This window comes from Xiphophorus hellerii, chromosome 4 (assembly GCF_003331165.1).
Source record: "Xiphophorus hellerii strain 12219 chromosome 4, Xiphophorus_hellerii-4.1, whole genome shotgun sequence".
NCBI classification, from domain to species: Eukaryota; Metazoa; Chordata; class Actinopteri; order Cyprinodontiformes; family Poeciliidae; genus Xiphophorus; species Xiphophorus hellerii.
In genome coordinates this window covers 25,200,199-25,226,460 of record NC_045675.1, presented here as the reverse complement: position 1 = coordinate 25,226,460, position 26,262 = coordinate 25,200,199, and the positions used below count along the sequence as shown (strand labels likewise).

General features: G+C 37.9%; 2 protein-coding genes across 4 annotated transcripts in view; both read right to left on the bottom strand.

The window, feature by feature from the left end:
• Nucleotides 1–10,080, bottom strand: part of uacab (uveal autoantigen with coiled-coil domains and ankyrin repeats b) — a 42,034-nt gene extending 31,954 nt beyond the window's left edge. For both annotated transcript variants that reach the window (XM_032560343.1, XM_032560345.1), the window contains exon 1: nucleotides 9,858–10,080. In XM_032560343.1, coding sequence (XP_032416234.1) covers nucleotides 9,858–9,905 — 48 coding nt within the window. In that variant the 5' untranslated portion in view covers nucleotides 9,906–10,080. The remainder of the gene's footprint in view (nucleotides 1–9,857) is intronic.
• Nucleotides 10,081–13,195: 3,115 nt separating this feature from the next.
• LOC116718427 (mortality factor 4-like protein 1) lies at nucleotides 13,196–21,958 on the bottom strand. 2 transcript variants are annotated; one of them, XM_032560333.1, is made up of 12 exons: nucleotides 21,766–21,956; nucleotides 21,304–21,350; nucleotides 21,114–21,181; nucleotides 20,927–21,013; nucleotides 20,326–20,406; nucleotides 19,737–19,762; nucleotides 19,232–19,320; nucleotides 17,602–17,703; nucleotides 16,123–16,211; nucleotides 15,414–15,586; nucleotides 14,505–14,589; nucleotides 13,196–14,008 (listed from the first exon to the last, which is right to left on the bottom strand). In XM_032560333.1, exons 1-12 carry the CDS (start codon nucleotides 21,803–21,805, stop codon nucleotides 13,924–13,926), a joined length of 972 nt encoding a protein of 323 aa, XP_032416224.1. In that variant the 5' UTR covers nucleotides 21,806–21,956; the 3' UTR covers nucleotides 13,196–13,923. The 2 variants fall into 2 exon arrangements, with proteins under 2 accessions (XP_032416224.1, XP_032416225.1); XM_032560334.1 differs by lacking the exon at nucleotides 13,196–14,008 and having other exon boundaries at nucleotides 15,380–15,586; nucleotides 21,766–21,958.
• Nucleotides 21,959–26,262: the final 4,304 nt, after the last annotated feature.

Below are 26,262 nucleotides of genomic sequence, written 5' to 3'. Positions count from 1 at the left end.
GCATAACAGCCGCTTTTAGCATGACAAAATTATTTTAAATGTGTGATATCTTTTAGTTTTAAACCCATAATTGTCCACAAATAAGTGTAGGACGGAGCAGGGAAGGCAGGATTGAGTGGGGAGCAAACCCACACCAAACTCCACAGAGTCCCTAACTTTCCTTAGAATTTTCTTAAATTTTATATCGTACGAGCAACATGTCATGTACATTAAATTTTATTGGTTTTAAAGCAATAGCTTCAAAACATAATGGTCTGGGCATAATGGTTTTGAAAGTTAATATATTAATAGTTTATATGTAGACTTTTTGCAGCCAACCAAATAAATTTTAGTTCATCCAGTTTTGATCACATTTAGTAGCATTAAAATGCCTCAACTTTAAACCGGACAAAGAATATTAACACAAAAGAAAAAAACGTGCAACTTGCATGGAAAGAAGATTCAAACAAATTCTTTTGGTTTCTGTTTATGCCAAGCACCTTCTTCTGTGCTAGAAGAAAGTAGGTACACAGCACACAGATGAGGGATCAGGGAGTCTGATTAACATACTGAAGGTGGTACTCAATATATTTGTCAAATTTTGCAAAAACAAAAAACAAAACAAAAAAAAAACTTGCAGATGATGTGGTATGAACTCAGGAAGTTCACTAATGTGACCCATGTTGATGCATTTTAATGCAGCTAAATGTGATCAAAACTGGATGAACTAAAATGTATGCACTAGCATTTCTTATGTATTAAAGAATTGACCTTCGTGTTTACCCAGTAGGCTCAAGCATTAAGAAAATTTTTTATTTTTTTTATAATCAAAAAACAAAAGGGGGGGTTAGAAATCAGACGACCTGACAGTGTAGTGGGTATGTTTTGCCTACAGGCCATCTTCTATACCTGGCTGTTTAGGGTTCAGACCACAAACAAAAGAAACCGAGACAGTGCATTCTGTTCAAAGAGTTGGTGAACAGAATGATAGAGATGATGTTCTCTATCATCTAGCAAGGCTAAACAATGCCATCTTTTTATTTTTAACACCGGTGTTTCAGTTTGTCACCTTGAACAGATCTCTAATCAGAGAACAGATTAACACAAATAAGGAGTAAATCTGTATAATCCAAGCCCTAAAGAGTAGACATATGTTTAAAAAGCAGGAGGGCAAAAAAAAGAGGATTTCATCAAGCCTCACCCCTTCTGGCAAAGATTAAAGGCGACCAGTTAAGTGATGCACAACTGCAGCCTTTAAGTCTTTAAGGGTTAGCAATTTGGGAGATCCCTTATAGATTTAAGAAACTGCAACACAAACAACCCTTCACAGGAGGATGTAAAAACTATATTACTATGAATCAGCACACTTTTCTTCTTTTACAATTGCAGCTTTGAAAATTAAGCAATTGTCTTAAAATGGTACTTCTTGCACAACGAAATTATCAGAAAGTACTGATACACTAAAAAACAAGCCCCGACATGAATGTTTATTCACTTTTGCAAGATAAGTCATTTTGTACAGCCAGACAAAACAATCCCATCCACTTATGAAATGATGCGTTGTGTCCGTCGGAGTACTGCTGTTCTGCTTCCAAAGGCTTTCTAAAATCCTAGTCAACCCATGTACATTTCTGGGGTAAAAATTGCAGCAGCAGCAGGAACACATTACTGAAGTCTCCAAAGAGTAGCCAGTTCTAAAAGCCTCGACGTGCAACAAGAAGAAGGTGACAGAACAAAGTGGCACAAAAAGCCAAAAACGCAATGACAGAGTTAGATGTTTGATGGATTTTTATGTCTTCTCAAATAACTAAAGACACATCAGGTCAAAGAGCTAAAACGCATTGCATGCCACTGTTAACCTTAGGAGGCATGACTGTATTTGGACACCTTTAACGAACATAGTAAGTCCATACGTTTGTACTACTGTTAAGAAATAAAACTTCTAAATGCTTGTGGATTGATTTGAAATCTGAACTTGTTTAAGGAAGATTAAGCAGAAACTTTAGGCTACGATTTGTGGTTATAGCACTAGCAAAAGTGCCAAAATAAACAATATCGCTGATTCAGCAATTTGCCAAATGTAGAGTGAAGTAGTTGTGAATCAGTAAGAAATTGTAATAGCACGAGTGAAATCTAGTTCACGTACCAAACTGCATTCTAAAATGCATAATTTGAACATTTTTAAAACAGTAAATGTCCACAAAGGTCCCTAGTGAAGTAAAGTTGCAAGAGTTGATGTTTTCCTCTGAAGCAACCATCTAATCAGGGGAAAAGAAATGGTTTTCTGATAAACTGCCAGCTGTGGTTCAAAATGAAATCAGTTTTCATTCAGCACAAATTCGTTACGCAAAACGTTTGGTGGCATCCAGAAAGAATGTTTTCTTCTCCAAACCCTGCCCTCCTTAAACAAAATGAAAACTGCTTTAAAGCTGGAGCTGGAGCAGCTTCAGCTCTCAGACAACATATCCAGCATGTCCTTTGTCCTAAACACTATGCTATCAACAATACAATCAGCCCAGCAACTTATTCTGTAAAATCGTGCTTCGGGTGGTGAAGGACACTCTTACATTTCACATCAATGAGGAAGAAGAGAGAAAGAAAATGCACAAAGAAAGAGCCAGGGAACCAGAAACATTTCAGAAATACAATCTCTCGTGAACATTATATACTGAGTGTGAATTTTTATTTTTAATAATGTGGAGAGTCACAGGGTGAGACTTTCAGATTACAGGTCACAGAAAGATTTGGAAACCCTAAAAGGATTGCAATGACATACTCCACTGCTAGTTAAATCTGAGGCAAGTTATTTAATAAGTTGAAGAATACGCCTGGCTGTTCTGGTAGAACAGCACATACTGGATTGATTGCTTAATCCTTGATTTACTTCCTTCATTACACTACGTTGCTGCATCTTTGCCTCAGAGAAGCTTCTCATTAGCTCAGCGTTCGAGCCATCTGAAGGCTGATGGGGGCTAAAACAAAAACACCATTTGTGATGACCAGAGTAGCAATCCTTTAAAAAAAGCCTTCCACAACTAGTCAAGCTGGTTACAGTCTCAAAATATTTTTTTATAAAGTTATTGTTTCAGAACCTCTACATTTTGTCCATTATATTGTCCCTGAGATATGGTAGATAAAAGTACTTTTTACATCTCTTACAAATAAAAGGTGCGGTGTAAAATAGAATAAACCGAATTTTAGGTTAATGCAATAACCTTTTGCATCTTCTTTTTCATAAAATACTGTTATTTTGTATCATTACCTCTACTTAGTGCCTGTGGTCTTTTAAATGTGTATCTTTCTGAACATCTTTCTGCAGCTCTTCTAAATAGGCAGCTGGATCTGAACTATAAAGGTGAATCAGATGAGAACAGGAGAGTTTTTAGAGCAGAACTGAGCTTATCTAATTGTGATTTCACAGTTACCCTTGTGACAAAAATACTCCCTGTACATGATGTACTTATCTGTACAAGTATATGCATGTATGTTTCTGCTATGAAAGCACACAACCCAACCACATTCAGCTGCTTGATGTATTGTGTTTTAGCTCTCGACTCGTATCTGCTTCATCTTCCCCTGCAGACAGTTCTGTTTCCATGGAGTAGGAATCAGCTGATCAGAGTGGCAGAATGAGAAACTCCACTGATGGCAAAATATAATACAAAAACATGTGGGTGCGTACAGCTGGCCGGTTTGCAACCCAGTCCAAATATTATAATGTTGGCACAAAATTTTCAGAGCAAACATGATGTGTTATACAGCTAAAGTCACTGGGAGACAGAGAGAGAACAATGTTAATTTAATACTTAATGCGTTTACATTGACAAGAGATGTCGATAAAGCATCATGAATCCAATTCTAAACCATACTCTTAGAAAACCACAGTTCTACCAGACCTAACTAAAGGTACACTGCTCAAAATAAGTTCTAAAGATGTTAAAACATCAATAAACTCATCTACACTTGTAAAAAAAAAAAAGTATGAGAATGACTGACATAAAATATTTAATCATCATCATCTCCACCACCACACATTCAGACCAGTACAGAGCTGAAATATGTCTTAGATTATTAACCCAAATGTCAGCAAGCCACATGGGGTGTGGTTTTTAAAAATTTCTTTTCAGCCCACTCTCTTTCTTTCTCTCTCTCTCTTATCTAAACACAATATTTCACAAGAACTGTAATTCTGCAACTTTCTATCCCTATCACATTATTTCAGGCATCACCGAGTCCAACACATTCCCAAAACATAGTGTAATGCAGCCTCCTGCAGGGTGATCATGGAGTGTGGGGTGATGTTCTGGTCATCTATTCTGGCAGAAGTAACACACTTTGGTGTTAATACATGTTTTTCTGCATGTACCACAATATGTACAATGTCCATACACAGGTTTCTGTTATTACATGGCTGCCAAGAGTAGCTAAGATCAATGCACATCACTAAAATTGTGCGAAAAATTTTGCTCACAGTTTTCCTCAGGTCTTGTAAAGCCATGTGTTGACATGATTAGAACCAGATCACCATCACAACCACTGGAAGCTGGAGTCTACAAGTCTGCAAGATAAACTTTCAATGTTAAACTCCAACTGGAAGAATAAGGCAAAAGTCCTTGATAGTGATATCTGCAGCTGCGGAGCTTTGTTAAAAAATATTACTCATCAACGCTTCAGACTCAGTTGGATTGAAGAATGAATGGAAGTGGATCCCATACAGAAAGGGGTCAGATCAGCAGTGTACACATTAATCCATACAGCAGCAGTGCCGTCATTAGACAAAATTAAAGAACAGTGGCAGCTGGAGATGGGATTGAGAATAACTGAATCACAGTGGCAGCAGGCAACTAGGCTTATCCACACATCATCAATATGTATCAGACATGGCTTAATACAATTTAAGGTGGTTCATAGGCTCCATTTGTCAAACAGTAAACTTGCAAAGTGTTTTCCAGGATCAGATGAGGCTTGCCCAAGATGTAAAAGAGAGAAAGGCACACTAGGACATATGTTCTGGGAAAGCCAAAAACTGCAGGCCTTCTGGAGAACTGTCTTCAAGACCCTGTCTAAGTCATGGAATATTAATATTCCCTCAAACTCTCTCTCAGCAATATTTGGGGTTGTTCCTCAAATATGCAGTGTATCCACCTGACAAGCTTCAGCTGCAGCCTTTTCCACATTGATTGCCCGTTGACTCATACTCCTATCATGGAAAAAAGAGACACTCCCTTCCCATAAACGACGGATTGAGGACTTGCTCTCAAATCTCAAAGTTGAACAATAGAGGCATGTTGTGCATCGTTCTGCCAACACATTTTACAAAATATGGCAATCATTCTTGTGCCATATTGAGAGACTCCCAGTCAATTCAGCATAAAGTCAACTAAGATTTGTTTTTTTGGTTTATTATTATTTTTTTTGTTTTGCTTTGTTTCTATATCTATGTAATAGATATGTGGATTTTAATGTTTTGGTTGGGGATTTATTTTGCTGAAAATTCAGTAAAAATATTCAAATAAAAAGTTCTTGATGGTTACAGTGCTAGAAGAAATCAAAACACCAGCAGCCACACCTCACCCATTGACTGACATTTCATCAAAGCTGAACAACCGATGACTGACGAGCATATTATTTCCGTCACAAAGAAATTGAACAAACCGGTTTGCACAACGGAGAGGTTTAGGTCTCTCTGGCTCGACTGCACATATAAAACAGAGGATTTCCTGAAGCGACAATGCAGACGTTGACTGAAACAACAAGCGGCATGTGAACTGGTGTAGACTTCTCTCGAAGCAAAACAGCTCATTTAAACTCAGCATTTTCCCTCTCGTGCATACGTCCACGTGATCGGTCAGTCTTCCCAGCTGTTTTCTGAAGAGAACTTAACAGAAATCACTCATCCCTTAAAGACTAGTTAACCTTAATTACACATTCCATATTATCTAGATTCATATTTACAGCAGAGCTGCACTTGTCAATGTAATGCCAACCTGCGGGAAATCACATTAGTTTACAATATTCTATTGTCCTGTCATGTTGACAATAAAGCTTTACCTCTAGTACAATAGGGCAGTAAAATCAATGTAGGAAAAAAATGCCTGGGTAGATATTAAATCAACCATTTGTCATTTTGGACAGTTAAAAACAGCCTCATAAACTGAAATGATTGCTAAACACACCTGGGCAGGCTTTTGAACTACATTGCTCTATGTGTGGGAATTCTTACTGCTTTTCTAGAAGGATATAATTTTTGAGGAATGTCAGCTGCACAATTGCCAGAAATTTGATTGGAATGTACATACAAAAATCCCCGTCTTTACATCTTCTCTGGATGTCTTTTAAATATTGCTTTGATGCCGATAAGTCCTTTGAACAAATCAATTTTCATTTCAATTCCAATTTAACTGAGCCACGTGTTAAGTTGAAGAAAACTAAAATCTAAGAGAAACAAGACACTTTAAGATGTTCTGTTGCATTATCTGAAGGTATTGAACACGTTGTTTTTTTTAAAAATAATTACAGTCAATGCTTATCTAAAAACATGAACAAACTCAAAATATGAAAACAGCATTTGCAGTCATCTTCAACTTTTTCAAGCGAGAAATGTTTCCTTTACAAAAAAGAGCAGATCCAAATGGCGATACACATGAGAGGCTTTCTAGAATAAAAGGCCTCAAACACAAAAGGAAAAACAGAAACCTGAGTGAACAGAAACCAACAAGCTCTCATTCTATCAAATCCGCAGCCGGTATTAAAAGAATACCTTGGTATTTTGTATTCAGACTGCTAGATATTCAGCTTTGTTTTTTAGCTCCTTTAAAAGGGCGTATGAGGGCATAGTTGGCATTCCTTTGCTAAAATAGGGTTTTAACAAAGCATTACTTGCACACAGTGATTCAAAAACAATAAAGAACACAATAAAACCCAAGTTAAATGAAGGATAGAGATGTGACTTGAAAGTACGGATAGGTACACCGGTAAATTAATCACCAAATACTTTAGGCTGAACTCAACACAAACTACAGTTGGTGAAGTTGAATGTTTTCACACAACACTTTGCAATTCCTCCAAGTTTCTTTTCCATTTGCTCAAACCACTCCCAGTCCAAAAATGCTGATGTTTTCATAATTTTCCCAGCAGCAATAGGTTATGTGCCTTACAATCACAATGGCCCAACTGTCATCCAACATATTTCCACTGAAACTTAATTTCTCCCAGCTTCAAGGTTGATTTATGGCTGTGATGCACAGGAATAGCCAAGGTTTTCTGATAGAAATAGATCAAAAGTGATGAGTCACAATGCATTGTATGACAACTATGCTCTTTACAATTGGCAGCATATCAGTTTTCAATAAGGTACAGCAGCACCTCTTTCTTCACATTTAAAAGTGCCTTCAGTTCTGTCCGTGTGCTTGAGGTTTTTTTTTTTTGTTTGTTTGGGTTTTTTTGGGGGGGTATCTCGCCTTCACGGGGGAATAAAACGGCCATTATGAAATCTCTGCACAAACCTGAGCAAAATGTCACATCTGTTTCCACAACACAGCTTACCATGAACTTTTTTTTTCTGGTGGTCCCTATAAAACACTGCTGGGAAATAAGTTGGTTTTCTTTTTACCTCTTGATTTTTAAAATGGTATCTTCTGCATTTCTCAGAGGTAGCGAGACGGCTATCATTGCAGGTAAAAAGAAATAAAAAAATATATTATGAATGGCTGCTTTTCCCTTTTAAACAGAATGAGGCCTGACAGTTTGCCAAACAAAGATCTTATGGGCTCCATGTCTTTTTCATGGTAATCCTGGTCAGAGGAAGCAGTGTGTAGTGCCAAAACTCCCACGCCAAGTCAGACTGTGCAGAATTATAATGACTCTCTGTTAAATAAAGTTTAGAGACCAAGCTAAACAATCAAGAATTAATTCAGTTTTTACGGCTCGCAAGTAAACTATACATTTGGTAGCGCACCTATAGGTGTCAGCATTTTGTACAAGGACATATTTTAGACAGGCAAGAAGAATAACATTCCTGGAAGGACTTGAATGTATCCAAGGTGCCTTGGAGCCCCGAGAGTCGTTTACTAGAAATGCTGAAATGTCTGGATTTTGTGGCACTCTTGAACTCACTGGTGCGGAAACGCAGTTTTCAGTTCAGTGGAATTTGGAGTCAATTGTGTGTGGGGGGTTTTTTTTGGCATATTGTTATTTCACCAACAGATGATATTTGCCAGTAAATACTTTTGAAATGCTGTTAAGAACTTGGCTTAATACTCCATATTTGCTCTCTACTTGTAAATTATTTGCATTTATTGCAGATATTAACCTGTTTTTTCCTCCAGTTCATAGTAAAATGCAGGTTTCTTCCTGGTAAAAGAGAGTTGTTCCTCTCCACTGTTGCCTTGTATTTGTTCAGAACGAGGAAGAGCATTTTTTTTATGTTACCTTGTGTGGAAGTGTTATGTTTTGCCCCACACTATATGTTGCTGTGTATTTGGTGGTGTGAATACAGGGGATGGTCTGGGGAAAAAGATTTTCCCTACAGGGAATAAAATCTGATGTCTAAAGATTTGATTAAATCCACTGGTTTCCTCTGACAGACATTACAAAACAAAAAAACCCACCAGAATATTATTTTGCTGTTCATTAAATACATCCAAAGTATGAAACTAAGCCAGTATTGGTCTATAAATCAAACAGTTGCCTACTTTAAGCTTGATTATAAATTACATAGATAGCTTATAGTTGGGGACATACTATGTTTGTCTTGCTTAATCTTGTGTTTCCTTCATTTTCAGTTGGCATGAAAACTATTAGTTCTTTCAGAGAAACTGGAGCACCTTTTTTCCATTAATTCAGTTTTTACGGGTCGCAAGTAAACTATACATTCGGTAGCGCACCTATAGGTGTCAGCATTTTGTACAAGGACATATTTTAGACAGGCAAGAAGAATAACATTCCTGGAAGGACTTGGATGTATCCATGGTGCCTTGGAGCCCATGGATACATCCATGTTTTCGAAGGTCATAGTCCTTCGAAAACATTCATCCGAATCAGGAAAACGGAGATAGAAGAAAAACGGAAATAAGTGTAGGCCAGGAAAACTCAGATCTTCACATATTTAAACCGAAGATATGTTGTTGTGTTGTTAGTGATTCAAATCTAAATTAAACTGAATATTCAGCTGTCTTCTTTTCACGTTTAGTTATCAGTATGCCATCTCTAAATAATTTCAAAAATGCAGCAGAGTATGATAAAGACAGTCTGTGTGAAATTAAAACTAAATTGGGTTTAATGTCATCATGTTTTCTTCACAAATGTTATGTCTGAGTAGATAGCAAAAATGGATAGCAAGAAAGAAATATAAATATTACATACTAAACAGGGTCACTTCTTATAGTTGATGCTGAGTTCAATAAAGGGCAAAATGTCAAAAGAACCAAGAGATCTGCCCGAACTATTGGACCGTGTGAGTTCTGAAAGTTTCTACGATAACAACAGGCGCATTGATTTGACCTGTAATAAACCTCGACTTTGTTTTTAAACTGCACTCCGTGATTAACAACAGCATGGTCCAGCGGTGAAGAAAGAGTCAACGGGTCAAAGATACGCTGACCCAAATCCGTGCAGGGTATTTCAAAATGTACCTTTCCACATCCGCATCTCGTGCGGAGCTGCAGGTGCTTAAAGAGTTTTCCCAAACAGACCACAACCACCGTGGGAACGTGACCGTGGATAATGTGGTCGCTAGGAAGGGGGAGGCCAGAGTTACAGATAATAACCCCCGGTGTAGAAACACAACGTCTGACAAGAGTAGCGTTGTTCAGCTCAAAACTAGCCTGAGTTCAGCGATAAAACCGGGGGTATTAGCAAAACCAAAGTATCCAACTTACTGTGATGGTAACTTCGTGTTTTTTCCGTCGATTTATGAAGCTCTTCATCTTGTAACGTGCTTGTCTGTGATATTAAAAGTATTCTCCACCGCTAAAGTTCATAAATATAACGCAAACTGACCTAAAAGTTTCGAACCAGTAAAGTTTCTTTTTTTTGTATCTGTTCCCTCGTCTTCACAACCCGAGTTTCACCTGACGCTTTTAACTGCAAACGCTGGTTGCAGTTCGCGTGACAACCTGCTCATCCAATCAAAACGGGAATGAGCACAGCAGTTGGCAGCTCATCCAATAGGAGCTCTCAGGGGGCGGGACTTCCCTGTGTTGTGCAGTTGGGAAACGTTGAAGACGTCCTGGGACAGAACAAGGAAAAATGTTAGCAGGTTTACCTAAAACAGGAACACCCCGACTACTGTCATCACCCGCACATAATAATCCTCAAAAAAAAAAAAAAAAAAAATCTTAAGTGTTTCGTTTCACCACCTATACAAAATAACTTATTTGGGATTATATTAAACTAGGTGACTGTTCTCAGGGCTTTTATCCAAATAAAGCATATACAATCATGTTTTATGATCACTTAAGCAAGAATCTATCAACAGAGCTTAAACAGATAAAAATATTTGATTGAATCGTAACACGTTATCATTTGCTAATGAAATATGGCTTCTTAAGACCATATAAATGAAATGTAACACATACATACAACTATTTTTCAATTCTTGGACAGGAAGATAGCTGTATAAAAAAGATTTTCACTAAATGTTTTACAGACCATGTATAATAGAAGTTTTATAACGTAAAATAGTCCAAACGTCTGATTTGTGAACTAAGCCATATAATTCTGCTAATTTTTAGACAATGGCATACTTTTCCTATAGCCTACTTTCTTTAGTTTTTGATAACTGTGACTGTGTTAATGCAAATGGCATAAAGTTTGACCAGGTTGTTTATTCTTGTTTTGTTTTTTTTCTTTCTTTCTTCAAGGTTTTTCTTCTGCATCAATGTATCATTTTTATTTGTACCACTGACTTAGATTTTTTTTGCAATGCTTTGTAAGTTGTTTTATTTCTTCTTTTTGCAGTAACTCTGTGTTAAAACCCTTCAAAATCTCATGTTTTACTTTTGCAACAGATGAAGAAGAAATGAAGGCTATGTTTAAAAAAACAAACAAACAATAAAACATCTTTCTGCATAATTTCAAAGGTGGGCAATTGTATTTTATACAGGATTCTTTCCAAACATTTTCATAGTAGTGTACAATTTTGACTAAGGGTATGAGGTAATTTTAAAATATTGATCAATATGTGTTTACATTTTATCAGTCTATTATAGCTGGGTTTCCATTACTGAACATAAAAATGTCTAGAAATGTTATTACAGGTCATCATTTATACCTTTAGATGTGTTTTATTTAGCTTGAAAGAGCGATTAGTCACCTTCACAATCGGGTACAACTTATAAAACTCTCATACTCTTGGAATAAGCAACACAGTAAATATGTAGATAAAATTGTGCTAAAATATCCTTCAACGTAATTCTGATAGTATTCAATCTTTTTCAGATGCAGGCTGACCTTGATGATTGCACATCCCCGGGTAATGACACATACATTGCCCATTTTCACACTGTAGGACAGTGCAAGGGTCCAGAACCTGCACAACGGATTAAAACATTGTCATTCCGATATATCAGTGTGGCGATTGTTGTCAATGCATCAAATTCTGTTTTGTCTTCTTCACTGCCTCCATTGAAAGTACAAACACAAGTGCAATCTGTGCAGCAAAGGACATGCAGCGTTCTCTTCTCTGTGTTCTGCCGTCCAGCTTCTGCAGGCAGAACGTTTATTTATCTCTTAAGTTCCACCGTCAGTGCCGTACAAACCTGCATAAACAAGTCGGACGCTAAAGGACACTCGTGCAGGCTTCCTCGCGGCCTTGTGCAGTGTGATAAAAGATTTGTCTGTGGTAGGGTTTTCCAAATCTCAAAGTGTCCTCAGGCTTTCCTGGAAAACAACTCCGAAAAGATGGACCGTCTTGTGGTTTGCCTTTATCTTCACCACTCTCACAAAACTTGGTCAGAAGTTTAGAAATGGAACAAGGGCTGTCACGAAATAATACGGCCACTCTGCAGGAGAACACTAGCTTCTAGTCTTCCTGTTGCACTGGCCTCGCCTTGAAGGGACAACGTTGTGGCATGCTGATGCTTGAAGCACACACAAACTCATCAAAGTTGCAGGATCCGTGGAGACAACTGCTAAATCAGGCACCTATTATACCTGTGACTGGCACAAACCTGACAGCCCTTGAAGCTCTAAATGAGAAAGAGTAGCAGCAGGAGAATTTCAATAAGGGTTTTTAGCACTTTTTGAATGTTGGGTGGTGAGAGGAGGTGGCACAGCAGCAAACATTTTTGCTGTGTCGCTCATTTCACAGATGCACCATGTTTACACGTTATACCTTGTAGTAAAGGTGTCTGATCAGGCTTTCCAGTAATAAAAAATGTACCACTAATTAATATAAAATGAGGGAAATGACTGACTAGGTGTTTCCAAACTTTTTTTTGTGTTTTTTTTTTGTGTGTGTATGCATTGAGTTACAAACCAACAATAAAAAGAAAAAGGCAAATATTTAGAGTGAAAAACAATTTTCACACAATTTTAGTGTTTTGCAGCTCTAAAAATGTATGGGTCAGTTGCTGCTATTTGCTTTTAAAACACATTCCTCCAGGTTTCCTTCTTTTTAGCAACAACTGCGCACTTGTGCCTTGTTTGCTTTGTTTAAACTCTGGGAACATTTAATTACTTTATCAATTATATGCAAACAGAAACCTCCAAAGTAGTGGGTTAAAACCAAAAACGATTTTTAAGGGATTCAGATAAAACTAGAGAGAAATGCTGCCCCCTGGTGTTGTGTTACATATCGCGCTATAAGGGAAGCATTTTTTTTTTACTATAATTGAGCCACCTTTAACTCTTTCAAGACAAAATTCACTCCACCTATCCAATTTAAAATCAACATCATATGTTTAACTTTATTTTTTAATATCCTGGACATTTTTTAACTGGTAAATCATTGTGCTTTCATTAATCAAATGAATCAGGGGTTCAGCTGGTTGCTTATTGTAAGTCTTCTGACTCCAGCTGTGCTGGGTTATAACAACCAGACTGCTGTTGAATACTGTAATTATTATTTAATAATTCATCCATCATTATTTATTTAGATTTATCACAGGGTATTTAGAGAATAAATGTAGCCCATTGTGCGCTGAGTGACAGTGTTAAACATGGGTAAATTAAACAGGTTTTATGATTGCAACATAATTAAAAAGGCATGAAAAGATGACATTTACACACTGTGAATTTAATTAGCTTTTTTAAATAAACTCACATTTGCATCAGAAAAAAAACCTCATCAGCATATTGTTGATTCAGATAAATATAAAAGCAATTTTTTACAAAACAAATCTTAGAGGTTTGATATATACTAAAGCAGAGAGGAGTTTCTGTTGTTTTCAGAAGATGACTTTTAACTTATTGCATCTTTAAAGAACAATAACAACATCAAATCATTTAAAGACGTAACCTTTGCCGACACCGTAAACAATTTGGAAGTTTTTAAACAACTTTTTCTTCTTTTTTTTTTCATTTTAACAAATTTATGTAAATGCACAACATACAAACATTTTTATTGTTTGGCTGCTAACCTTGCAGTTCAGCATCGATTCACAGCTCACGTGGCCAAAGAAGCATAAATAATGATAAGCATGCAATAGTAACAGGCACCTCTGCTGAAAAAAAAGAACAAAAATAGGATAAAGTTGGCTGTTGAAATGACTGTGAAACAGTTTATTTTGTCTCTTTTTAAACAAAGTGATATCAAAAGCAGGTTATATTTTCGTCCCCTGCAAACTGTCACGAGCGCCTAAGGTCTTTTCAGACGAAACATGTCAGCCGAAGTGAAAAAGTTAATCCGAATCTTCAATCCAAACTGAACTAATGGTTATTTTTACTTGTGGCCTGACAGGGTGGAGATGTGTCTCGCTCAGAGCGCTGCGTTGCTGAGAGCTCTCACACAGCTTTCCGGTGGTACTCAGGGGGGGCGACCTCGTAGTCGCTGGCGCTGAAGAGGCTGGCCGAGTTCTTCACCAGATACCTGGAGAAACAGTGATCACAACAGTGGAGCAGGGTGGAATCTGCTGCGGCAGACAGCTTGCAGAAAGGCACTGGCTCACGAACATCAACGAAATCCACATCATGCAAAACGTCATTTTTAAACTGTGCTTGTGTTTTTGTGTTGGACATATTGACGTTTTTATTCAGAACTCATGCAGGTTACTGAATTTAGCAAAAACAAATAATCTGCAATGAACAATCTACATATTCTGTCTTAAATCTCCACGCAGCGGTTCATGTGCAGTAAGTTGCAGCTACTGTAAAAGCCATTCTGATTTAAAAAAAAAAACAAAACACAAAATTTAAAAAAAGAGCCGCTTCCTGAGCAGAAAAATCGATTTCATAGCCTTCGTTTCAAAGCATTTCCGCCAAGCGTGGCTGCACTAATATGAAAGTGGAAGGAAGAAACTAGTCATCTGAGAATGAGACAAACATGACATGGAGTCTGTTGTGCACGGCCGGGAGGCAGAGCTTACTTGAGGAAATCTTGCAGGTAATTGAGCAGCAGGGCCAGACTCTTCTCGTCCAGTAAAGTGTATGCCAACATGGCTCCGATACGAACTGTTGATGAATAAGAGGAGGAGCAGAAAATTTGTTCTTAATTTATGCTTTTAATTCTTACTATAAACAATATTAAGAAGTAAAGCAAGTTAAAGCTACCACGTTACATGTGTGAAATCAGGAATAGGAACAGATCAAACAAAAAAAAATAAACCCAAATAATTCATTCCTAAGGTTTGATGTAGCCTAATTTATTTGCTTATCCGCTTGTGAAATCTAAATTACTGTCATGGTTATTATACTGGCTAAATGTGAAACGTAGCTTGAAATATTTGGATACAAGTGCATAAATAATTTCATACACGTAGTTGGACAAGTGATGAATCAATATTTCTGCCTAATTTACAAAAGTAAATTGCTTCAGCAAATTATGATAATTATTTTTAAAATCAGAAAGCGTTTCCCATCAAAGCCAGTGAACATAATCAACTGATCAAGTAAAGCTTATTGGTCTGAAATAACCTGGCTGCAAAAGGAAACCAATCAGATGTTTCAAATCTTACATGTGGGTTCAAGATTTCAAAAAAAGTTAAATAGCATTTATACGACATGGCTGTTTTATTATGTAACGCTACAGGGCTGCAAGATGACTCTTTCTATGAGTTTTGATTTATAGTGATGATTTTGGTTTATCTCTGATTAAGTTTGTGCAAAGACAAACAGGCTACTACTAGAAAGGCGGTTCAGCTTATAACAAAGAAAATAAACTTGTCAGGTGACCTAAAATCAAACATTAGCGTGCGCCCGCGCGTGTCTCTCAGTGAAATGTTCACGCTGTGATAATATTAACCGTGTTCACTTCGGTGCTTTTCGTTCGGACGCACCAAACAGACGCAGCAGGTGTGGAGCTCCGTACATCTGAGACATCGGCACGTCCGGACGCTCAGACAGGATGTCGGCGTACTGCGGCCTCTCAAACTTGTAAAGCAGCTGAGTGCCCAGCATGACGTTGAAGTACTCCCGGATCCCGGCAACCACCTCGTTCACGGCGTACTCCCTGCAGGACAAGAAGAGGGAATCCGTTGCACCAAACGGCACCTCAAAAGCGTCCAGTCAAAGTCCGGGGATGAAACGCAGCCTTCAAGAGAATAAGTTATCGCTTTTGAGCTCAAACCTCCTCCACATGTTTAGGCTTATCCCATTTTAATGCACTTAAAGAAACCAGGAGAAAGACTAGAAGACGTGAAAAAAGTAAAATAAAATACACCAATGCCTGTAAACAAGCTAAAGAGAAGAAAATATTTTTGTTATGGCATTTTAAATTCAATCCACGTGAAGTGCAATTATAGTTGAGGCAACTGAACACGATGAGCACAAGCAAACCTCCTCCTGGCGTAAAGTGCAACAAAGAGCAATAAAACTGCTCGTAAAGTGGGTTCGGAGGAGGAAAGTAAGGACGCTAATGTGGAAAACACATTATGTGACAGGCGGTGTAATGAGGTGGACACATGAAGCAAGGCTGACAGGATGTTGATGTCTCTTGTCTTTTGACAGTCAGAAAACATCAGGTGGGCAGGGGGGGGAGCGTCTTACTTGTTGTCGGAGTTTCCTTTTGATTTCTTGTAGTTTGCATAGTCCTCCAAGATCACCTCCACGCTCTTCTTAGCAGGCAAATGAAATAACTGGAAGGAAGAAAACAATAAATGCTTTCTGTTCAAAACTGAAGGTCATGATGCATAGCTGTGTTCACGGTTCATTTTGGTGCGTAATTATAACATTTCCTGAGAATCTCATTTGTTCAGGTTGGACCTTAATTGCTTTAGTTTTCCATTTTCTTTATAACTTAGGACACAAAATCTCCTTGTTGTTACGGAGAAAGAAGAATGAGGAAAGAAGACGAAAAAGAGGGTATGGATAAAAAGAGAGTGGCAGCCGATTGCCGACTTAACGAGTCAGACAGATGAATTAGCATATCTTCTTTGCTGTTTTTTTTTTCTCTCAAAACACTGATTTATGTCGGAAAATTGTTCCAAGTTTTTAGTTTGATGACTTGCAAACCAAAGACATGCTGCTGTATTGTGTCCAGTGTGACAAGACCTTCTCCTTCCAGGCTCTTTTTTTTTTTTTTTTTCTCCACCACATGGTCACGAACCTTAACATTTAAAAGCCAATCGAATCCGGGATGGAGCTCTTAGGTTGTTACGAAGCTTCCTGAAAACTGCACAGTCTGACCTCCAGCTGAACCCGGTGGAACATGTACTCCTGGGGAGATTGGAAACCGTTTCTAATGATTTCCGCTTGAATGAACTCTCAGAGCAGAACGACGGAGCACAAACGGGTTGGGATGTAACCCTTCCTGGTCTGATGAGCAGCATTCTCTAAGACCGTCCAAGTTTTTGCTCTTGACTATATGCTTAAGCAAACCAACATACAGACAAAAGATGTTGCTTTATAGAGATGTTTACACTTGGGTGCAATTTAAGCTCTTAATTTTTATGAAATCATGGAAGTCAGGTTTTGTTTTTCATGCTTTCAACTGGTTCTGTTTGGTCAAAAAGGAAAGAAAAAAATGAGAGAGACTGTTTGGTAACGTGTTGTTTATTTTAGGTTGAGAAAAGCAACTTTTTTCAGACCTGATGGGAGCTGGTGAGATATTTTTTGACACCCAACACCATCTGTCATTAAGAAAGCATATTTCTCGTACTTTTCACATTGAAGCCATATTGTTGTTTTGCATCGTCATAACATCATTTGTGAGTCGACTGGTGGGATGAGCTTAGAGCCCTGTGGACTTTCTGCAATCAAATGCAGTATTAGAAACGGCAGAGTTGTGCAGGTCTCAGCTATAATCCACTGTCTGCTTCACTTGATAAAGGTTGGCAAATATGTCATTTCATTTCTCTCAGGAAGATTATAGCAGCAAGACAGCACACCTATTATTGTTGTTATTTTTTGTGCAGCTCTGATATTTTTCTCATTGTGAAGCCAGGCAATTCCTGAGCTGAAGTGTAAGACAGGAAGCTTGTTACAGGGTGTTTTGTGTGTGTGTGTGTGTGTGTTTTTTCTTCACACCTGTTTCTGTCGTGTGATGAGGTCCCAGTCATCCACCAGCCAAGGTTTCAGCTCCTCGGGAATCTTCACCTTCACCTCCACACGGTTCGCAAACATTTCCTCCTGGGTAAACACACGCCTCTTCTAATTGAATACTGTTGCAATACATTTAAAGATTTCAACTAAATTTACGCTGAAAACAGCAAGAGACAGAGGAGGTCCTTCCTTTTCACCAACTTTTCATCCAGGAAGGATGACATGATTTCTTATGAGCAAAAAAACCAAACAAAAAAAAAACATATTCCACCTGACCTGAGTCAAATACTGGCATCCGACTGCAAATGGCAACAAAAGGCCACACAATTCAACCCATTGATCCCCGCAATTAGCATCAGTTACACAAAAGGACAATTTCACAAACAGTTCAGTGTATTCTGTTTGCAGAGAGTAAGACATGGCAATGAATTACATTAATGAAGGGGAAAAAGTCAACTGAGCTGTTAAACTAGGATGTTTCCCTTTTTCTCACATCTGATAAAAGGTCAGATTATACATAGTTGTCAGGGTCGTTAGTCACATCACCAAGACAAGATGAGGTAAAACATACTGAAAATACCTTTAAAATAAATCATCTATTTTTTTTTAAACTCGTCCATAACACTGGGTAGAGAAAAAAAAGCCACACAAACAAAATAACTTATTACTTTGCATCATTATTTACTTTACAAAAACCACAATTAAATTGTAAGGGCGGGGTAAGAAAAGCCTAAAATTGTTTCTTGAATTTAAATTTGCGAAAGCATTTATTTGACTAACTGATCAATAACTCTGCTACTCTACTCTACTCTGGAGAATTCAGTGGGTTTTCACCGGGCCGAGATGGAAAGACATCAGCAATAATTGTGAGAAAGTTAATCTGATGGTGAAACCTACCTAAAAAAAAATTTTTAAAAATCACAGAAGAATAAAGCTCTCATACCAACTGTAAAGCATGGTGTTGGGAGGGTAATGCTTTGGGTTTAATTTTGATCCACAGGACTGGGGATGCACGGATATGAACTTGTGGGTCAATATGGATATCTGGTATTAATATTGCTATTATGGCCACTAATATTTTATTTTAGTAATATTTTTTGCTAATACTATATATCTCTCCCTACTTGTTTCTCTGCTTCAATTTAAAATCCCACAACAACCCTACTGCGTGAGGTCATCGCTTCAACAAGTGAAGCTCAACTAAAAAGATTTAACGCAATAAAACAACAGCCTCAAACATTGCTGAAAAGCTACAATAGAAATTTAGCAAAAAATAAAAAATAAAAAAATACTAAAGATGCTAAAATGGCTCCAACAAAAACCCAGCCATATGCTGGGCGAAATGCTTTGACGCTATATCGTCAACGTCTAAAGAGGCACACGGAGTTAAAGACGATAGAAGGTTCTGCTGAATTATTACTGCAAATATGTGATTCAACAGATGGTTATTACTGTGGTTTAGAAAAGAAGAGATGTGCTTGCTTTTTGCCATTGATTACAAAGAACCAGAAGAAAAATGCTAGAACAAGTGTTGACTGACAAAATGACTTGTCTGTGTAATCACAGTAAAAAGTCGTAAACCCAAGAAGATTCCCCAGTAGGTGAGGATACGTACACACTCGACGGTTGGGTCGACCCGCGCTCGTTTCTTCCGTGGTGCCTGGGGTGTTTCGCCACTGCTGGTGCCTTCGCCCGATCCGGGGACTGGACAACACATGAAGTGTGTTTAAACGTAGGTACAATCACTATTAAATCACTTTTGATCGTAAAATACAGCTTGTCGAGTGTGCAGCATCTCATTTGGCTATTTACTGTATTAATTTTCTATCGCTTACACACATTTACTGTTATTTTCACACAGTTACAGTGTCTTCAGAAACACACACTTCCAAAGGAATAAACCATGACATTGTTTCCTTTTGCTTAAATTAAAAATGTAAAAAAGGTTTTGGTAAGTTTTACCTAAAACCATCTTAATGGCACGTGTCTAAACGACGTAAAACATTTATGCATCTCGATCACTTTATATTTACACTTTTGGCAAAAACATCCACGGATTACAACAATCTACCAAACTCAGTTAAAAGCTAATCACAAATATGTCAAAATATTTTACTCACTTTTCTGTTTTGCCTTTTTAATTTTCCTAAAATGGATGAAACATAAATATGAACGACACTCAGTGTGACAAACAAACGGATCTTTTAGGATTCAACAAAAGCTGCATAACATCGACGTTTATTATCTCATTTCGAGTTAAAGCTTTTAAAAAATGTCATCTTTGAACAATTTAGTTTTTGATAGATCTGATATCAACAGCAACAAACAATAGGAGAAAAAGCTGGTTAGGCCCTATCTACATTTTTTTAATAGTTTCCTCTTCTTTCAAGTGACTGTTGAGTTTTCTGTACAAACCGCTAACTAATCAGAGTCAGTAAAACGAAAGATACAATTTTAATAAACAGTCCAAATTAAATTATGAAACGCACAAGATTGTGTAGAATGTGCAGTACATTGAAATACTATGACGATGACATTACTCTGACAGGAGGAAGAGGATGTGCATGTACATGCATGAACAGGAAAATAGTACTTTTATAGTACATATACTTAGAACTTCCATATCTAGGATGACGGCAATTGTCCTCAAACATACGTACAGGAAAGCATGAAACAAAAAACTAAGCAAACTTAAGTAAGTAAACTTACAGATCGACATGTTTTTGCTGCACAGCAGCAATCTTCTTGCTTGGTGCTAAACCCCTCATCTTTCCCTCAACATAATGATCCCTGAAAAAGAAGGAAGACAGAAGTAGTTATCAGGAATGTACCGCACTGCAGACATGTATACATATATGCAGCATCATGGTCATTACGGGTTTCCCAGCAGGATAATATTCCACAACATACAGTACAGTACAGTCGAGCAAACAGGAAAACTGTTCACAGAGCTCAAACTAATCTTAAAATGCTATTTCAGCTCTTGAGCATTAATCCAATAGAAAACTTGTGGGAGTGAGTGGAAGAGAAGAGAGCATAAACCAGGACTAAGGATTTTGAGAGACTGTGCAAAAGGAAAGGTCAAAGATTCCCCCCTCTCTCGCTGTTTGCTGCAACCTTGTGAAATGTTCCAGGGGAAGACTAATGGCCACCGTAGAGGTAAAAGGCACTTGTACAAAGTCAGCAGTGTACAAATAGTTGTGGATATGCTGTATAACACTGTTGAAATTCTGTTCATACAAAAACAGAGAGAGACAGAGAGAGACGTCTGGTAAAACCCACATTTCTGTGTACGAAAGCATCAACTCACTGATTGGCCTTTTGAAGCTCTCTTTGTTTTGCAAGGTTGCTGTCCACATATTTGAGAACTCTGCTTTCAGGAACCCATTCATCCCAGCTGCAAAAAATGTGTAAAAAATATGAGACATGCAACACAAGCGCTCTCTGACAGACAAAATAACTCAAGTTAGAAGAAAAGATAACGTCAGGCTGCTCACTTTTTGTTCCAGCCGCTGTAGTGAATGAAGTATTTTATCTGCTTGTCCTTTACGTTGATTTTGACACACTGGAAAGCAAGAAATGCAAACACATTCCCGTTAAGTTGGTGCCAGATATTTGCTTTTTTTTTTTTTTTTTTACATGAAGAAAACAGAAAATAACATCCAGAACCCCTTCAGGGAGACAAACCTTTGCCTCATAGAGCAGTGGCCCATGAAAGCACAGGACTCTTTCACCTGGAAAGGAGAGAAAATCATCACACACACACACACAAATAAACGAACATGTGTGCTTAAAACCTGCATTTTCTATTTAGCGTATTATGCTATGCAGCGGTTTCGTGCCAGCTGATTGATGCATCATCATCCACTGTGTGACAATTTATAGATACACCCCACCCTCTCTCTCTTTCCTCGGGGAATTTACGTTTAAATGCCTCCATTTTTAAACGATTCACAACAACAAAAATTCATCCTTAGGAAGATTTTAATCGGATTATTTCAACTAAAAGCTGTAACGAAGCCTTTTTCTGTCCCTTCCTGGGGAGCTGCTCCAGCAGAATAAAAACAACAATAACAAACCCGCCCCCTTCCTCCAGACATTCACAGCCTCCATTCCTGTTATCCCCCCTCCACACACACACACACCAACCTTCTTGAAATTTCGGCTTAGGGTCCTGTTTTGGCGCCATTCACAGACTCAGCTGGTCGGATCTCTGAGTGATCAAACTCGAGCATTGCCAGAACCCATTTCCTCCAGACGCACTCCCCTCCGACATCGAGGAAGAAGCCAGAGATCAGCTTTACTGCTGCGGGTCACCTGACCACGGTGGAGCCGTCGAAGCCGTGGTGCGTTCAGGTGCTCCGCCTAAAACTCCGACAAAATAAAAGACTGTCATGAGATTTGCTTCAAGGACGAACGCGTGAGATGCTATGTCGCTGATGGAGCGGATTCAATGCAGCACAACTTGGCATTTTTATCCAGTGCTTGAAAAGTCAATAACGACAATGTCTGGGGCCGACGGAAGTCAAATATGGAGCTAAATTGGGGCCATAAAGCTTGTTAAAAAATAATAAGATAAAACTGTCAAACATGGAATCACTAGGTTAAGTGTAACTTCTATGAAAAGGACAGAAAGAAATGACAAAGTGAATGTTAGAAAGTACTGGAAATCATGCATAACTGGAGAGAAATGGAAAAGTGGTCAGTATTTACTCCAGGAGCCAAAAGCAGCATAAGCATGTAGTTCAGGATAACATGCCACTGTAACTACAAGCTTTTTAAATTTTTAACAAAAGTGCAAAGCCGAGTGTTATAGCCAGCCTTTCATAGACAATAACTGGGACTCACTTCCACGGGAGAGGAGCTTGTGATAAAAGATCTACCTGTAAACTTGCAGTCTAAGAGTAGAGTGTAAAGTTTTGGGAGCAAAACTGTTCTAGGCTATATAGTGGAGCTCAATTATTGAGGACTTAATGTGAGGAGGGCAATTTGAAATTTTATGTTATCATACAAAAAAAACCCATATTATTGTAAAAGAAACACTCAGTTAATTTCACCAGAAGTCTTAACACAGTACTTTGGATAAGCTGCAGGCCTTTTATTGGATTTTTATAGGTCTCCTGTAAATAAAGAATCACAATAATTCAGCCTTATAACACATTCATACAATATTTGTTACTAAAACATGGACAGACAGATTTGAGTGTGTGTGGAGTTGCTATAGCAGGCAGTGACATAAAATATTTTAATATGTAAAATAGCTGCTCCTACAAATTATTTGATCATTTGCTTTTTTTACTTGAAATGATTTGATAACTATGGTTTAAAAAAATAAAGACAAATCCTGAAAAACTAAACGCTTCAAATCACAATTTAGAGATGTGACCCTAAGAGTCCTTGACAAACAGCATTAGCAGCATAATAACCTCATAAATCACAAAAAGGTCCCAAAGGCCCAGCGTTTCATGGACATACTTTTCCTTCTATGGCGTTCCAGTGATTGCATCTGAGTTTGACCAAAACAAATTGTGTATTCCCTTTTTTTTTTTCTTTGTTAAGAGTGATGACTGTCTGAAGAGAGAAAATCTGGCCTGGAAATCAAATGGCGCATGTGAAAACAAGGGAATGAAATCGACCCTTTGCGGTTTCGGCGCCCTAAAGAAAGACGACCTAGACGTTGATTTATTACGTCACAGCTTCTCGGCCTTTTCTGGTTACATAAATTTCTCATGAACCCAGAGCAAACGAAGCTGTCACATTATCATGCAAGACGAATCGCAGTTCACGTCTGTGTTATTTCTTCCAAATTGTAGTGGCAGACCTCCAAACGGATCAAGTGGTCATTCATGTGTTTGTTGCCAGCTGTCGCAGAAATACTGACAATCTGCCTTCAAACTAGCGTTTGAGAATCCACGGCCTACATAAGAAATACTCACATTAAGGCATGTGTTCAGAATGATGAAAGCTAAATCTGCCAGAAGATACAGGTTTTTATTTATTTATTTTTTAAATAAAGATATGAACAAAAAAAAAAAAAAGAGGCAGCTGCAGAGGCTTCTAAAATCCCCTGAGGATTGGATGTATAGCTTGGAATGAATGATCCTTTCAAAACCAGTAAACATCTTTTCAGCTTCTCAAATGGTGTTTACCAGTGGATGGAGAAGTGGAGTACGCACAGAAAGTGTTCTCTTCATGCAATTCCTCTGGGGGGGATTATTGATGAGGTCCTGCATGAGAAAAACCAGGGGATGAATATCTGTCGCATAAAGTCACGGGGGCTAAAAAACGTCTTAGGTTTCTGGGGAGGCGAATGTGCACACAAAATTTACTTCAATTAGGTATTTGTGGACAATGTCTGTGAAAAACCTCCAACTTTGTATTTCTAACTTTATCATAAATCATCCTGCCTCAGCCAATATTTTTTTTATTTTCAAGAAATAAAAACGTATCACAAGAGATTTTAGCATTTTTTAAGTGATTACCTACGGAAGAAATCTACAAAAAGTGGAGTCCACTTCATACAATTCTTAAATTCCACCAAATCCTGTAAAACGTTATAGAAAAGTCATTTGTAAAACAAATTAAATTCATTGATTTATTCTGCAAATGGAATAAATTAGTTCTTGTTGATCATTGAGGACTGGGAAAATAACATGCACATTTCAAGTAACCTACAGCTTTTGGGAATGTAATAAAGCGTAGAAAACTTGGAACATATATTATAGAAATCAACAACCTTTGGCAAGGAAGTCTATAAATTCCAGAAAAGTAACACTATGTGTCCTGGGAATACAATCCCAAAAATTCTATAAATGTGATTTATAAATTACAAGAGCATGAAGTATGTAATACCCAAGATAGTAACCTCTAAGATCCAGTTGGGCCGTCTATGAATTCCCATAAAGCAATCTTTCTCATCTTCTTAAAAAGTAACCAATAATATTAAAGAACATGTAAATACTGAGAATGCAGTCAATAGATTCTGGGAAAGTAGCTTGACACATATGAGAAAGTAATTTTTGTTTCAGGAAAGAAATTTGCATGTTAATCTATAAATTAAGTACAAATGTACTTTTCCTGTGGATCTCCCAGATCTCAATCTTCCCAGCAGGTAAAAAAAAGCTTCACATATCTGACAAATTATTAAACTCTCGTGGCAATTTTACATTCAAAGAAAGAGAGGGAAATGAAATGTAAACACAGCATTAAACCTGTGAAAACGTAAAAGCGCTGCCCCCCCTAACTTGACTTTTTAAGGTGCTCCAGAACTGAAAGCTTCCAAGAGCCTTTTAAGAGCGAAACTGCACGGTTTCTGCTGAGAAGGAAGTATGTAGATGAAAGTGACTCCGTCACAAAGAGCAGAAAATAACCCAAAGGTATAAAAGCAGTAAAGGATTTTTTTTTCTCTCTTTCTCTCTCCACAGAATCAAAGAAAAAGGGTTCAGTCTGAGTCAGTCTCTGTGATGAAAGATGGAAGCTTACAGATCCACGGCTGGCAGCTGCTTCCTGCCCTTTCTCTTCCAAAGTTTAACATTTCTAAATTGGAGGACCAGCTCTCAGCAGTCCAAGACACAGCTCCACGCTTTTCAGTCGGAAAGAAAGAGAGAACCACGTCTTAAACGCTGTGATGAAATTCGCTAGCTCTGTTTGTAGACAGCTTTTAATATTTGTTGTGTTCTCACTGTAGGATTTAAATCTTTTTAGGATGATTTAAGGCTCCCAAAAAGAGCTTCAAGTCTCTTAATTTAGACCTTTTTGAGAGCAGAGAGGGATGTTCTGCTTTCTTCCTGCCCAGTGAAACCAAGGTTTCCTGAGGTCAAAGATAAGACTGTGTGATTGAGATTAGACAGCAGGAAGTAGATCCAGAGGTCACTCAATTGGCAGCGGCTGTGACTTGAATTTGATTTCACCTTTTCGATAATAAACCCTGTTAAATCATTAACAGGGTTTATGATTTAAACCTTGTTAAATCATAAATTTACTGGTTAATTTATGATTTAACCAGTTAAATCATAAATAACCACATTTTTGTTCTAATTTCAACACTCAGGCCTCATGCTGTGTCCCCTTATCCTGTTGACTCAAAAAACCTGCCTGACAACAAGAAAAAGACTAAAAATATACCAAGAAACAACATACTCTGTCATTTCTTGATCATAAAAAAATTCAAGAACCGATGAGAAGCAAAGTCCCTGATGTCTATCGGTTTGGAAAGCCTTTTCTAAGGATTTTGGGTTCCAACAAAACCTCAGAAAGAGCAATTTCAAAATATGGATAAAACATGAAGTGGTGCAAAACCTTCCCAGAATGACTGACATACCAAAATTACTCCAAGAGGGAATCAAAAAGTCATCCAGAAGGACACAATGGAGCCCAGAGCAACATATAGAGCACTCCAGGCCTCGCCTCGGCAAAATGGACAAAATGTCAAAACGTTCTGTTTCTGCAGGAAACCTCCTGGTATCTACCTGAGACAAAATTCTAGGTTCCAGAACCGCGTTCCAGATCACACTTTCCTATCTTTTTACTTGCACAGCCAGATCAAAATTTAAAGAGGAACGGCAAAAGCAAATGAGGTGGATTAGCAGAGCTTGTCAACAAGTGATGGTGGCATCCAGGACGTTCTTCAGCATACGAGGAGCCTCT

Coding starts and splice junctions, on each gene's coding strand:
- LOC116718427 (XM_032560333.1), bottom strand. CDS start 21,805: ATGGCGCCAAAACAGGACCCTAAGCCGAAATTTCAAGAAG. Junction 19,763..20,325: donor CAGCAAAAACATGTCGATCT/GTAAGTTTACTT, acceptor CATCCATTTTAG/GAAAATTAAAAAGGCAAAAC. Junction 16,212..17,601: donor TCATCACACGACAGAAACAG/GTGTGAAGAAAA, acceptor TCTTCCTTCCAG/TTATTTCATTTGCCTGCTAA.